At 42.0% G+C, this 16,841-nt stretch overlaps 1 protein-coding gene across 1 annotated transcript in view; it reads right to left on the minus strand.

The window, feature by feature from the left end:
* LOC145418767 (carbonic anhydrase-related protein 10-like) overlaps positions 1-16,841 on the minus strand; it is a 90,681-nt gene that overhangs the window by 26,455 nt on the left and 47,385 nt on the right. The window contains exon 3 of the mRNA XM_080287105.1: positions 838-974. Coding sequence (XP_080143231.1) covers positions 838-974 — 137 coding nt within the window. The remainder of the gene's footprint in view (positions 1-837; positions 975-16,841) is intronic.

Here is a 16,841-nt window from a genome sequence, read left to right on the forward strand (position 1 = left end):
ATTTGATAATAATCTTGAAACAGATTTTTTAAAGGTGGGGAGGGAGTCTTAAAACTTTATTCTTGGCCTTACAGCAAAGATGGAGTAGGAGGGGCTGGCACACTCACTCCGCCAGTCCCTTAGTGACCGGGACCCTTGCTTACATGGCACCTACAATTTTTTTTATCACCGACCAGAATCCCTCTGCCTCCCCCATGTTGACCCCTGTTTATCCTGGGCTGACGCTTGTAGTAGTGTGAATTGGTAACCACTAGAATCCTTGACTTTACTGTGTATTGTGTACGCTTTATGACTAGTACAAATAACTTTACTGTACATCTTCACACATGACACTTCTACTAATATTTTTACTGATAGCCTGTTGAAGTTAGGGTTGTGGGATATAATTTGCACACATAGCATACCTGTAGCTCTAGTAAACATGGCCCCATTGGAAAGCTTTTATATTAACCTGTGTCTTGTCGAGGGAATTTTGTAAGGTTTGCATGTGGGAGTCTTTATGGTACAATTAGTCTGTTTATAAGTCTAGTACACATTGCTTTACTACAAGTCGTTCTATTGCTCATCTCTTTATTTACGAACCTGTGTGTTGTCCAGGGTATTGGGGTAAGTCTGGTATAAAACATGTCATTTTATTACTCAGTGGTTCTCCTACAGACCTTTATTTACTCATTAATTTATTTATCTTTATTGACTTACCTGCTTCCTGTTAAGGGATGGAGATGTGAGATAGGGATCACGAAGTAAATTTAATAAACATTGCTTCCTAGTAAACACTGGCTCTCCTACACATCCCTAATTACATATCTATCTGTTTATTTTTTTGTATCGACTTACCTGCGTCTTGTCGAGGGATAGGGGTGTGAGGTTGGGGTCGTGGAGTAGTGTGCGTGGGTCCAGGTTGATGGGGGACTGGCGGCGCCCCTCAGAGCACATCACCCACGCTGGATTGATCACGCCCCAGAACTCAGGACCTGTAGAGGGGGAAGAAGAGGAAAAGTGAGATATATAGATAAAAAATCGGTGGATAAACAGATAGAAAGGAAGGAGAAGAAGAAAGAGTAGATGAGGACGACGAAAAAGAACCTTGTGTTTTATGCCTGTTACCTGGCGTATTACTCTTAAGAAAAACTAATCTCTCTCTCTTGCTTTTTACTAGTGTCTGTCCAGATTAGCTGAGCATTTGTTATTTCGATCTGTAACACACACACACACACACACACACACACACACACACACACACACACACACACACACACACACACACACACACACACACACACACACACACACACACACACACACACACACACACACACACACACACACACACACACACACACACACACACACATTCGAACCGTGATAATTGACTGATCCGCCTGACGACTGCTGCAAGGATTCACTCTGATGACAATTTTGACTTTAAGATCTTGTCATCTCTTTCGATGCTGTTATCGCAATTTGGTGTTTTAGCCTGATCCGTCGACTTTATTCAGCTGCAAGAAATTAGACCACAGGATTAACACTCTCAGGCTTCTATACTCAATATCAGATGCCTAAAATCGTCTGGCTTTAGCTAAACTAGAATGCGGTTGATGTTTGGCAGCTCCCTACGATCACAGTGACTGATACACAATATGGCATTAGTGAGGGACGCCTTCCCGTGGTGTGGCAATGATATACTTAGGCCGCTCTTTCTACCCGTTTATACAAATGTCCCTCAACTCCTTCCTCATCCTTTGCCAGGGGGATGGTGGACTGCAGGAGAATGCATCTGTAGTTTGGTGGTCCACATTCAGATGAGTCAAGGATTAAAAAAAGTCTTGACCAGTCCAATGTATTCATCTGTTACATGAGAAATCCCTGTCAAATGGTTAGGACAGTTCGCAGCGATAACATTGAACAGCACGTAATATTTATCTTCATTACACAGTCCCGTATATTGTTTAAGAGGAAGAATATTACTTACATATGAAAAAGATGTTTTTTCAGAGGACACAACAGTTTTAGCCCGACTTGGATTTTCTTAGTGACTGGGTGAGTTCAAGAGCCGCAAAAGTGTCGCCACCTAGGCTTGGTCACCCCTTGCAATACGAGTATGTTCTCCATATTTCATTACGCCTTTTTTTTTTTTTTTTTTTTCTGGGAGTCCTGAGCTTTCACTAAAGGAGTATATTCTCTCTCTCTCTCTCTCTCTCTCTCTCTCTCTCCCCCCAGTCGAGTCCCTTTATCTATTCCATTTCCCGCCATGCATTTTTCCCCACCAGCCTCCACAGGGAACTAATTCTTTCAACAACGCAATAATAAGCCAGACACTCCCATCATTAAAAAGGAAAACAATGGCCAGTGAATATAAGAAAGAGGCAACTGCATATGCAAATGACCTCCTCCCCTCTCTCACTACCGAGGCTCCATAAAATTGGGCATATTTCCTCGGGCCTTTCCATGTGACTAATTATTGAAAACTGCTGCTGTTGTTGCCACGCAGACAGACGGCCCACCATAAAATAACAAATAATTTTTCTGTGTGTGTCTGTGGTAGGGAGATCAGAGGCAGCGCTGGCGATCAGAACCAATAATATCCTGCATCGCACGTAATTTGCTCGTATATATTCTCCGCCCTTTTTTCTTGTCTTTTTTTTTCGACGGCCTCAAATTGGCCAGTTGATGCCATGATGAAAGGGCATATATATTCCAAATAATTATGAAAATTACTCGCATTAATAGGAGGAAAATTACTTTCATTTGTAACAATTATTTCCAAACGCGAAAAAAGCTCCCTATGGTTTTTATTTGTACGTCTTCACGAGATCAAGGAAGACTGTGGACTTATTTCCTCATTGTTTTATTATTTTTAGTAATTATTTATTTGTTATTATTTTAAGATACAAAGTTTGGTCGAGATTTTATATTGTTTTTCATGGACTGTAAAAAATAATTTCCATGTATTATTTTATTTTTCATTTTCCCTCTCATTCTCTCCGACAGGGAGAGTATGTTTTCATCCCCGTTTGTTTGTTTTGTTTGTTTATTTGTCTATTAGCAAGATTACTCAAAAACTAAAAGAGAGATCTGGACTAAATCTGGTGGGTGGATAGCCCGTGTCATAGGGAACAATCGATTAACTTTTGGGACCGATGTTTGTTAGTTTGCTTGTCAGTTAGCAGGAATACTCAAAAACCAAAAGAGAGATTTGGACCAAATTTGGTGGGTAGATAGCCCATGTCCCAGGGAACACTCAGCTAACTTCTGGGACCGATCCGGATCGTATTACAGATTCTAGATCCGTGAAACACATTTTGCGAAACCCTAATCAATGGTGAGGAAACCTAACCCATTTTGAAGACTGGTTTGGAAATTATGTTGTCCGTGATGGAAAGATGCGCTCCACAGAGTGCCCCTCTAGTACTGTGGTGTGGTCATAATCTCTCTCTCTCTGTCTCTCTCTTTCTCTCTCTCTCGCTCGCTCGCTTGCTCCTCCTCCTCCTCCTCCTCCTCCTCCTCTTCCTCCTCCTCCTCCTCCTCTTCCTCCTCCTCCTCCTCTTCCTCCTCCTCCTCCTCCTCCTCCATTTTCTTCTTATTCTTCATCGTCATCATCATCAATACCATCACCTTTATTTTTCCTACCTGAGGATGGAGTGAGGTAGGAAACAGAAACAACTTCCTGAGATTAACTCTATCCTGTGTTGTCGTACTCGCTCTATATTTTTCACGGAAGACTCTATCTATTGTATTCTCCCCATCAGGTGAGTAGAGGCCCGGGGCTAGGCTACTTAGTTCATAGATTTAAGGGAGGAAAGACCATTCACGTTTCCCTGAGCGGCAAACGTTAGCAATAAACCAGAACTACCCCTCAGATGTAAACACTGTTGTATTAAATCCGTTTGAAGAGTCTTAACCCACTAGACCACCAAGGCGTCTATCTGGCTATGTAGTTACCACCCAGCGTAGTAAGTGATTTCCAGGACTAAAAGAAAACCTTTGATGTCACTAAGCATCACCTATAGGAAGCATTACATCAAATGAGAGCCACCACCTCCCATGCCAGAATCAGTCAACCTAAATGTTCCTCACAGTTTGCTCTACCTAAATGCTTCCCTCATGCATCAGTCTGCTCCTCAGTTCTGCCTCATTGCTTTGATCTTTGTTATTTTCCATGATCGTACCTGTTTCCGCCCACCTGAGTGGCGAGGCAAAGTATTGATATTAAAGTTATGCATCTCTCTCTCTCTCTCTCTCTCTCTCTCTCTCTCTCTCTCTCTCCAATTAATGTTGAGTTACTGAAGCCTTGTGCCAGGTAAATCAATCACCCTTATGGACGTAATGGCATAAGTTGTATTGGTTCCTCCTGACCAAATCCCCTACACGGAGCAGGAAAATTCGCCGTGTGGTTTTCTTCAGCTTAATAAAATCGTCTGGCATAAAAACTGAATTCTGAGGTCGTCTAATAATGATAGAAGTAATGCATTTAGGCTACTGTGATTGACTCCCAGCTTAACAAAATCGTCCTGTGTTTACTGATAGAGATCCTGTACTAACTGATAACACACGAGACACGTTATAAAGCACACACACACACACACACACACACACACACACACACACACACACACACACACACACACACACACACACACACACACACACACCCAGAGAGAGAGAGAGAGAGAGAGAGAGAGAATCCATTATATTCAGCAAAAATACTTAACAATACACATCAGTTCACCGCGAATTATTGAAACTAGCCAATATCCATCCCTTTCTCACCTCTCTTGTCCAATCGGCTATTTACTTCACTATTCTCCTTTTACATTAACTTGTCCTAAAACTGATATCTCTAAATCTTGAATACCGAGTCATAAAAACAGCTAAACACCGAAATACGATACTAGTCACGAAGAAGTGCTATGAAGAGGATGTAGGGCTATAGCATTGTTTCTTTCTCTAACTGAGCAATGTGAAATAAACTGTAAAAGGACGAAAATCTGGGCCAAGTTGAAGTGAAAATACTGTAGTGCTAATAACAGAGGCGCAACAACAATCTCCTTTTTTCAACAGCAATTTAGCTGATTCAACAACATTACCTGGCAAATTTATGCAACAAAATTTGCAGTGAAATGTTGCAAGTAGGTTATAATTTCGCTTTCCTCTCTCTCTCCCCGCCACTGGGTTATTTTTTTGCAATAAAATAACACCTAAATAACAACAGTATTCTACCATATTATCATCATCATCATTATTATCAACATCATCATCATTATCATCATCGTACAAAATGTAATAACACTCTACGTAATCATCATCATCATCATCATAAAACTAGCAACAACACTATACATCATCATTATCATCATCATATTCATCATACAGATAATAACAATATTCTACCATCATCATCATCATCATGGTTTTTTTCCCCACCCGACAATTGAACACAACATTGGCAGTAAAATAACGCAAGTGGCCAATAATTTTCCTCCCTTTCCCACACCTCCCTGTCATCGGGTTCTTTACTCTCTTACCTCTAGCCTCACAACAACAATAACTTCAACAGCAACAACACCGACAACAACAACGATTTTTACTTTATTCAGCAACATAATAATTAAACCCACTCTCTACAGCGAAGTATTGCCAAGCGCTAACCAATTTTCCTTTCTCACTTGCCCCCCAGTACAGCACAAATAATCCTAATAACACAAGAGTAATAACAAACACTCCAGCATATTCAACAACATACCTAACACAGAATTTGTAGTGATATATATCGTCCTGGCTATTGTGCTACCTACTTTACTACCTAATAAATAGTGATAGGTTATGGCAATCAACATCCACTCATTTGATGTCGTGCTGCCTACTTCTTCCTTCCCCTTTCTCATTCTGTTTCCGCGTCTGCCCTTCTCTCTTCCTACTTCTCCCTTTCCTTCCTATCACTTTTTATTACCCTTGTTTTCCACTTCAGATGGCTCTATACTGAGTAACAACGTCAGTGTTTTCTTGTAACCCTGGAATCCATTTACAGTGCTATGTGGTAAACTTATTGCCAAATTACGGGACGTCCATCTAGGAATCAAACTTCCACCCTATTCCCCGCGCCTCGCTGTTGTCAGGTGCTGTTAGCCACAAGGGAGCATCGATTAGTCACTGCAAGGGCCAACCCTGCAGGGGCAGTTGCTTGCCTGCGGTTGATGGGTCCGCTCTTACAGGCTGGGGTTCATCAGAAACAAACAACAACTACCTAATAGACTCACAATACCTACTAGAACACACATACTAGCAACAAACAGTATATTTACCTTATTCAGCGCAAAATTTACGGTAAAATATAGCAAGTAGCCAATAATTTCCCTCCTCTCCCACACCGCTCGGCCATTGTGTTATTTACTTTACAACCCCCCCAGGCCCACAACTCTCCCCTAGCGCGACAACTCTGAGAGGAAGTGCTTCGGAAATGGATTCAAGTTTATTATAGACTACCCCGGAGGGAAAATTTAGTGGCGGGGCGCAGGTTGAGTTACGTGCAAAAGGTTGTAGCTCTCTCGGGACGTGGGTGAGGGAATTTTAGCTTTTAATTTATTCTTGCTACCGACTGGCGATTCTATGCAGGTTGGGGTGGCTTGTACAGGAACTCTCTCAGGACGGGGGGAACACAGACTTATTTGCATTCTATGTACAACAAGCGTCCTTCTCTGTTTTCTTTTCCCATTTCTTTATCTTTTTTACATTTTTCCTTCGTATACTCTGAAGGTTAGAGTTCAACAGCCCTTTCAAGACTTGAGAAATCGTATTTATTTTGCTCCATCTATTTCATTCGGCTTAGGATTGGTCCCTTATCCTGTGAGAGTTAAAAAGAGCCTCCAGAAACTCATTCAGGAAGTCAAACTATTATTTCTTTAAACTACCGGCAGACGACTATGCTCATTTTAAGGGTCAATTCCGGTCGCCTGCAAGTTAAATCGATTTTCAAGAAAGTTGACGTTTATCTCAGACAGTTCCAAGAGGGAGAAAAACGAGGTGATGATAATGATGATGACGACGGTGATGATGATGATGAGGATGATGATTACGATGATGATAATGATGATGGTGATGCCGATATCCGACTGCATCCTTTGAGTCATTAGGAGTAGAGGAAAACATTCATCCGTCAAGCGCTGTGGGATTGATTGATTGATAGCTTGATTTTAGTGACGTTGCAATGGTACTGTGCTGTGGAGAGGGGTAGGGGGTCTGCTGGGGGCAATGTGGATGGTGTGGAGTGGATGGATGCAATCTCTAGGCACTACGGCGTGAAATATTAACTAGTAATTAATCTAGAAGGCAGATGGATTAAAGTTACAGGTTTTTGCAGGGAAATGTGACTTTTTTCCTATTAGAACTACGTTCCACGTTTTTCTTCTTCTTCGTGTTCCTGCATTTTTATTGTTTATTTTTATTATTACTTTACCTACTAATTTTTTCCCTAATGGATTGTTGTTATGATCAATTCCATAACTAGCATACAGTGATTTGCGCAAAAATGAATGAACCCAAGGCTGATGGCGTACAAAACTTGTTCCTTTTAAAAATAAACAAAAAAGGAAGCCAAATTCAAGAGTGGTTATTTCGAGATGCCTGGACACAGTGCATATAGCTCCTTGATTCCCATACCTCATTGCATTTCCATGCTGTTCCTAGACGATTTCATTTAACACAGTAAAGATCAGTGGTAGCGAAGGTATTTATATCTATTACTCCATCAGAAAGACTCCTGAAAACCGTAAGAAATCGTGTGAGTACAACAAGAATAAATAAGTAAAATGCGTCTCCCGATTGAAGGAGGCAAAAGGCTGGTTGTAAATATTTCGTAAGCTCTGTGGAAAATCGCTGCGTAAGAATGTAAGCCAAGAGTTCATTCCCAATGTTAGACAGAGCTACATTTATCTTGAGTGACAGCGTAAAGCATTTTGAGAAATGCTTTTCGCTGTTCCTAAATTCTTTTTTCTCACATACTCAAAATAACAGATTTCGATTCTCTGTCACGCAGTACTTACACAAAGGAAAATATATCTTAAATGTAAATAAATCATGCCTGGCTTTTCTCTGCGTTCGACTCTACATTGCTTTCTTGTTTATCCCAGTAATACAAACAAGGCGACAACGTGTACTAATTTGACTTCATTTAAGAACCCAGATATGTACAAAAATAGACAGCAACATAGTTTTATTCCTGTTATCTCCAGACAGTTTATTTAGCTTAGGAGAGACTTTTCGAACTGGAGGAATTAGACGCAGCTTACATTAATCCCTTTACAAGTAGAGGATCTTGTTAAGGTGATATAATAGCTTGGTGGCAGTCCGGTTAACAGGATAAAGACATCATCGTAGGGTATGAGTCTATCTTTCAATCCTCACTGACAGGGAAAATCACTTTGCGTTTGCCGGGGAAAATTAGATAAGCCGTCCCCGAGGTTTAGTGATAAGAAAACGAGTGTGTAGCCTTCCTTATCGACCCTTTATCGCACCCCACCAGGATATAAATTTTTTTAAAGGGGTTTATCTCTTCCCGAATGAATATAAATTGTACTGAACGAGTTAAACCTTGCTACTTCAATGACAGATTATAGGATTAATTTTTGGTACCTCTAGGCAACTTGATATAATTTATGAGAGCTCTTTAATAGACAGTGAGACTAACATTTTTGAGTCAAAAACTTTCTCCCAGTTTTAGTAAAATATCTAATGGCATCTGGAGAAAAAAATAACAAAGAGGTCACAGTAGTAAAGGGGTTAAGGGAGAGTGTGCCTCGTCCCTGGGCGGTCCTCCAGCTCCCGCGTCTCTACCATCATGCTGAAGGGGTTGAAGAGGGAGTGTGAAGGACTAAAGTCATATGGGAAGTTAGGAGGAGAGTAGAAGAGATACAAAACACAGACGGAGAGGCAGAAGGTTAGTGGTAGTGGGCAGTGGTGTGGTGTAGGTTTGGTTATCTGATTTGTGGAGTGGCGTTGGCATGTGAGAGTTTCCCCCCCCCCTCAAACTCGGTGGCAGTCAGTGGGGCTCGAACCCACATCAAGAGTTTTCCTCCAAACACAAGGCACAAGGTCTGTACCAAGCCGAGGCAAATATATCAGTGTCAATCAGTGAGTCATAGACCAACACCCACGCACACCCACCCACCCACACCCACACCCACCCACCCACACACCCACACACACACGCACACACTCTCCCACCCCCACACACGCACACACACACTCCCACCCCACACACACTCACCGTCTCCTAGCACAGTCCCTTCCTTGCAGCGCCCTGCTCCCACCACCCCTTCCTCAGTCTACGTCTCCACCACCACCAGCACCACCACCACTAGGCACTAATTACAGAGTTTTATTTGCCCCCTTGCACCAGGACTCACACTGTCAACATTTGCCCTCGCCGATTTTTGGGGGAGCCACGGCCCCCCACCCACCCCCGCCCCGACATTTTATTTCTTCTCCGTAATTTAATACGTCGCCCTCGTGTTGACTTGCTCGTTTCCCGGAAATTTATGTTGACGTGGGTCTTTTGTGTACAGGTTCTTGTTTTTTCCCGTGTGTCGATGTGCCTGGTCTTAATGTGTGTGTTGGGTGTGCTTGTGTGTTGGGGGGGGGATTGGTGTGTTGTGTGTGTGGGGGGAGGATGTGTGTGTGTTGTGTATGTGGGGGATTTGTGTTGTGCGTGTGGGAGGAATTTGTATTGTGTGTGTGTGTGTGTGTGTGTGTGTATACAACATTGTCTTTGCTGATGCCCTTAAAGTATTCGTTATGTATGTATCCCTGCGTGTGTAATAATATTTTAAGTAATTCTATTAAACCAAATATATATTGCACGTACACTACAAAATTATCCATGTGCGTGGTTTTGTGTGCCCACCATCAGACAAATTGCTCACATTTACATATTTATTCCAGTCTCTCTCGTTTATTCCTGTTCTTTCCATACGTCTTTATTTACTTTAGGGAGAGACTTTTCGATCTGGAGAGGTTGTATGTAGCCTTCATTAACCCCTTCACTACTGGATCACTCACATCAGTTGAGTGAAATCGTCCTGTAGCAGCAAGAACGTGATGTAAATGACTCGCGTTTGTGTTAAAATTTTCAGCCAGGCAATATATTTTAAAGCAAGTGAATATTATTTGTAGTCTCTTTAGAAATATATGTGTCTGTGGTTTTATGCTGCCGCCATGAGACAAACTGGCCAAATTTGCATATTCATTTAGCTCTAACTCCAAATACTTTCAGATGTTAACCCGTCCTCTGCACCGACATTTATTAATGAGTTAAGGAAGAGTTATTCGAAGTGGGGGGACTAGTACGGACTTTATAAACCCTTTCATGGTAGGAGTAACTCTTGCAATCTATCCCAGCAACTGCCAGATGATATTATTAAGCTAAGAGGGAGTTGAAGTGGAGGGCTTAGAAATACAATAGCTTTAATTAACACTCATTAAGGGCACACCTTTTATAATATATCCCAGGTAAGACCACACGATTGTATTCACCTGGAATTACGTCACAGGAGCCCGAGTGTTAATGCAGACGGCCTTGTAAACTGCGGTGGTTGGTTACAGATCCGCAGTGTGAATAAAGTGGTGAGTGTGTGGGTTGCTTTGATCCTGCATTTTTTTTTTAACCATCCGCTCAGGCTGTGTCTATTTATTATTCAATAGGAGGGGAACGGTGGATGGGAAAGTGACATAAATTCGACTAATATTTCACCATTTCTGCGTCGCCCCTTTCCTCTGCTGACTTTTACTCGTATGCTGTGAGAATTGTGGTGTGTGTGTGTGTGTGTGTGTGTGTGTGTGTGTGTGTGTGTGTGTGTGTGTGTTTCCCTAGGTAACTCTCCTTGATAAGATGCCCCAGGGAGGAAAGTAACTGACATAACTAAGTGTGATGTAGAACTGAGGGCGAACTTTTGTCTCCGATTCTACAGTGCAGGACAGCAGGGGAAAACGAATGGCATCTAAATATTTCTTGATTAGGCCCTTAGTAATGGAGACGTCTTCTTAGCGCAATAAAGAAGTCCGGCGGGGGTTGGAATGTGATAAATGGGACTTTCTCGTGCTTAATATATAAATGGGGTTTGTGTTTCATCCCCGTCTGCTACAAGGGTCATTTATAAGCCTGATAACGCTCTCATGGTCGGGAAGGCGATTTTATTAAGCTGAGAGTGAGTCATAGGAACCTGAGTGTTCTTACTGGTACCATTAACCCTCTCTTGGTCAGGAAAACTTTCGTACTGTATTCAGATTCATGCCAGACGACTTATTTGGGAGAATCATGGGGGCCCGAATTACAAAATCGTCTGACGGTAGCAAGTACAATAAAATGGAGGGGTTAACTGGTAGAGATCGTCAAGCGTATTGTAACAGCCCTCCCGTAAGCTGAGTAGAATCGTTTGGGCGTAAGTAAAAACCTGCCCTACTGATAAGGTCAAGTACTTTAGAACAATACATTCAGAGTGTAAAACCGTGAGACATACAAGCCATCTTCATATATCCTGAAGGAGTATATGAATTCCATCTCCGTATATCGTATATATATCTTCCTCGAGTGTGAGTATTCCCCTCAGGAGACATTTCAACACTCCTACTGCCAAACGTTAATATTCAGGATCACCTCTCGTTATCAGTATTAATCCGTATTAATATGCAGATAAGAAGCCATCGCCCCACCAGTACATTTTTATTACCCATCCCCGAGACTCCTTTTTTTTTTCTTTCCCCTAATGTGTGTTTCCCACCGCAAGAACTCATTGGCTTATCCCCCTGTGTAGTCTTGATCTCGGGGCTCAGAGCGGGTGTAGTCTAATGCCGGTAATAACTCGAGGCGGCAAAGCACTTACTCCCCCTCCTGGCTTGATCTTAGCCTAAATTCTTGCAGCCTTGGGAGTCTCTGTTATCTATACTCTTTTTACTTTAACCTGGCCTAAAACCGACATCTATCCAACTAGAATATGGCGCTAGTCGCGAAGAAGTGCTCTGGAAAGGATCTAGAGCTGTAGTATTATCTTTTTCTGCCAAAGAGCTACGTGAAATAAGCTGCAAAAGGACAAAACTCTTGGCCAAGTCAATATGAAAGAACTATAACTGGATCGTATGGTAATCTCGTAGTCTTTTTTTTATTATTTTCTGAGCGATATATTTTGCATTTGACTCCTAGGCCCGTAATCTCGTCTGATGAGAAAGCTCCGTAACACCTTTTCCTAAGCGATTTATTTTGTTTATTATACCTCACTGTCCGCATCTGTGTTACACAAATCCTTCCAATATCGCCATAGTCTGCATAAATAACGTACAAAAGGATATTAACCATCCACATCCAAAAGTAAATCGCTAAGGAAGAAGTGTTAGGGAGCTCGCATTCTAACTCGAATCTTTACTCATGGACTCCTGGTGATCTAGTGGGTTTAGAAGCTCCAACCATATATTACCTAAAAGCACCCGATTCAGGAGTAATTGGGATTATACCATTAATGGCGCTAAAAGGAAGAATAACTAAATGACAGATAGATGGATGATTGATAGATAGACAGATGATTGATAGACGGGCGATAACAGATAGACGGATGACTGATAGATAGACAGATGATTGATAGACGGGTGATGACAGATAGACGGATGATAGGTTACAGATGGATGATATATTTTACGTAATGGCCAGACCTAGAGAAATAAACTGGCAGTGTGGAAGTACTACGTCTCCTCCTGTGCTGAATGTAATACTGGGCTCTGAATGTGGCGTCAAAGAGGTAGCTGTGGCGAGGGGTAGGCACAAAGGGGGACTGGGCTCTATGGGCTCTGTGTTGCTGCGGGTCGGCCTTTGCTCAGGGGGGCTCAGGGGGACGTAGAGCTCCGGGGTAAGTAGAAGGTGGGGGTAATCCTTCCATACCTCTCTCGCTTTACTCTGAATTAGTTAAACCCATTCAATGTACGATTCTCTAAGTTGAATGAAATCGTCTTCTATACAAGATCGTAATTCTGAAAGGGTTCTAGAGGTACACAGGTCTCTCCTAAGCTGAATAAAATCGTCTGGATATAGGATGACAAGTATAAAAGAACACGTCATCCTAGCGACTATACTAAACTTTTCTGGCCAACAACGTAATTTCCTATTGAATTCTTGCCACGTTCAGACGATTTTAGTGAACCTGAGGAGGATCTTTATTAGTGAAAGATTTATGTAGGCTACACCTAACCTCCGAAGCTGCAATAAATAAATACATAAATAAATAAATAAAACTCCTTGATGAATAAAATCGTCCAGTGATAACAAGATTAAAGTGAAAAATACATCATCGGCTCAAAGGGATTCAGCCAAAGAAAATGAAAAAAATGTAGGAAGAAAAAATATATATAAAATCTCATCCTGGCCAAAGTTTTTATTCTATGGAGGTTAATTAAATAATGCATCATCCTGTTTATCCCTGAAAAAAATTCTGCCCAAAATAACCTGAGACACGCCTTTTAGCGCTAATTATCCTTCATTGACGTAATCATCCCATTAGCGATAAATAAAAATGATTACTTAATAAAAAAACTCAGGTAATGAGGAACAAGTATTTTTTATTTTTTTTAAGGATAGGGGCCAAAGGGGAGGTAATTAGGTATATGGTTAGGATAGGGGAAGGGTATACTCTTTTCACTTTAACTTGGCCCAAAATTGCCATCTCTCTATCTTGATTACTGAGATGTAACAAGAGATTAATACTGGAATATGCTAGTCACATTATAGAGCCACGTTTTTTTTTTTTTTTTCCGGGCACTGAACTATGTGAAATAATTTGTACAATGACGAAAATCTGGACCATGTTAAGGTGAAAGAACTACAGAAGAAGTAGGGATGAAAGACTAACACAGGAGTACGTACAAGGCTTACTGGTTTATTTAAAAAGAGTAATCTGTTAAGGGAAGTCTTTCACTCACTGTATTTAGTGTTACATTCAGATGAGTATATAATGAGTGTCAAGTCAGGTAAGAATGAGTCAGGTGAGTTTATAATGAGTTACAAGCCAGGTAGGAATGAATCTCAGGTGAGTTTATAATGAGTAACACACCAGGTAGAAATGAACTGCGGGTGAGTTTATAATGAATGGCAAGCCAGGTAGGGATGAGTCTCCTTGGTTACTAGTCTAATCCACCCTCCAATCTGACTACACTTGGTCGCGTCAGGTTAAGGCAAAGGCGCCATACAGGACGTCTCCCCTAAGAGAAGTTTAATCGTCTAGCAGTCTCCCTTCCCCGGGGTGGCGGTGGTGTAATTGAAAGCACACCTGGTCCGCAACTAAGAGGTCCTGGGTTCTATTCCCTGCCCGACCGAGAAATCTTTGGGCATGGTCTTTACTGAAATGGGTTCTCACTTAGGACTGGAAGTGGGATCTGGATTTGTAATACAATTGTTATGGGCTGTAGTTTAGGGGGATTTTAGGTACTTTTCTTGTTAGTCTCTCTGTCTGTCTGTCTGTCTGTCTGTCTGTCTGTCTGTCTCTCTCTCTCTCTCTCTCTCACACACACACACACACACACGCGCGCACGCACGCACGCACGCACGCACGCACGCACGCGCACGCACGCACGCGCACGCACGCGCACGCACGCACGCACGCGCACGCACGCACGCACGCACGCACACGCACACGCACACACACACACACACACACACACACACACACACACACACACACACACACACACACACACACACCATCCCTCCTCGTCCTACCCCAACCCACCCCATCGTACACACAAACAGTCTCTCTCCCCTTCCCCACACTACCTCCCTTCTTCCCTATTCCTCTCTCTCTCCCAACTCTATCATTATGAACGAGAGAATATCACTCATGGGGGCGGGTGAGGGGGGACACTGCGATTTTAGCTCTCAAATTAAAGTCTAAAACAGCAGTACATACCTCGCCCTTGTGTTCAACATTTCATGAATATTTTTGTGGCTGCGTCAGGGAGAGAAGTAGAAATAATTAGAGGGTTTAGGTGTTCAGATGTACTATTTATGTTTTTTTGGTGCCTTTATTTAGGAGGGTATTTGTCTGTATGTCTTTCCGCGTCTCTGTCTTTCTGTCTGTTTACTTATCTATCCATCTGTCCATCCATCCACCCATCTACTTATCTATCTATATGCCTGTATTTATCTATCTGTGTATCTCTGTCTAAGTGTACGAGTATAATGCTTTCCCTATCATCCACGTGAGAAACAGGTTGATTAGTTTTTTTTTTTTTTTTTATGTGTCCGTCTCTGGGCATAGGCTTCACAGCCTGCTATCAAGGCCCAGCAGTCCTCCTACATACCATACACCTCTACATGTCACCACTTCGGCGCTAACACCCACCGTCCATATTGAATACATGCTAGGGCTGTCTCATACAGGACTGGTGTATTGGTATTAGCGGGGGTATTTTTACGACATGTCGGCGGGTCTTCTGGTAGATCAGTAAAGCCTGATTTAATGAAATTCAAATCCTTAAACTGTTCCCTGCCCCAGCCGGGATTCGAACCTGGGTCCGTTAGGACTACAGGCCACCTCTTTACCGATTGAGCCACCGCCTCCCCCAAGAGAATTAATCCTTCCATTGTCAGCACAACTCAGTTACCGTATTCCTGCAAACGCCAAACGATTTTATGCAGCTGAGAGTTGAGTTGTAGGAGCCTGAGAGTGTTAATCATCTGAGAACCTAACTCTAGATTTTGTTGATATCCCACTCTAGGTTGGCCCCATTTCAAAGTTCCCGCGCAGAGGTTGGATATACAGGGTGTTGAAGGAAAACTGTGTCAACCATCAGGGAATCGTAATAATAAAAGTTTCTTGCAATAGTCCTTTCATGTCAACTTGGCCCAGATTATTTTCAGTTTTCTGGTTATATCTTTCACGTTAACTTGGCTCCTTTTGCTGGTTATTTTGCGTTGCTCGGTGGTGGAATAAGAGAATGATACGGCTCTAAATCCTTTTCATAGCATTTCTTCGTGACTAGCGCCATATTCTAGCGATAAGCTCAGGTTACAGCTCAACATTCAAGGTGGTGAGATGGCAATTTTAGGCCAGGTGAGAGTAAAAGGAGTATGGTTACTCAGATTAAATGTGAAAAGTTCTGTACCTTTATCAGCGAAGACAAACTTATATGTAAACAATCTTAAACACAACTTATGCTCAGGAGAGTTAATAAATACGGACCCAACCTTATTTTAGGGGTAATTTAGAGTAATAAAATACTATGTCAACATTGGTCCATTTCTCAGCCATTATGGGGGTACAATTACTGATGACGATTTGAGTTTAATATGAGGGCGACCTTTTCCTGCCGTAAGGTCATTGGTAACTATAGCTCCGTAACAGTTAAGAATTGGACTTGTGTTGATATAACATTTAATATTCTCAGGTTTCCCAAGATTAGTATCCGGATATATACCATACATTTTCCGCGACGCCCTGTATCTATCGCCCAGGTGAGATTTAATATATATCTATCATGTGTGAGAGAAAGTGTAACCTAGACTATGACAAGGAGTTAAAAATCAGATGAAATTATAAACTCGCCCAATATCCCATTGTATATCCATAAGATCTCATAGTCGGATTGTTTTCATCTGAGGGAACTGGACTATTCTCGCTACTCCAATATTAAGTCGTGGTTGTATGTTATTCGTTGAGCCTTAGATATGTGGAAGGGATGAGTCTCCTTGGTTACTACATTGTTTTTAACTTGGCCTAAAATTATTCCCATCCCTCCATCTAGAATGCTGAGTTGTGACAGTATATTAACACCAGAGGATACTAGTCACGAGGAGGTGGAGTGCAAAGAAT

This window comes from Coenobita brevimanus, chromosome 14 (genome assembly GCF_032717465.1).
Source record: "Coenobita brevimanus isolate Jiangsu-jjx chromosome 14, ASM3271746v2, whole genome shotgun sequence".
Classification (NCBI taxonomy): domain Eukaryota; kingdom Metazoa; phylum Arthropoda; class Malacostraca; order Decapoda; family Coenobitidae; genus Coenobita; species Coenobita brevimanus.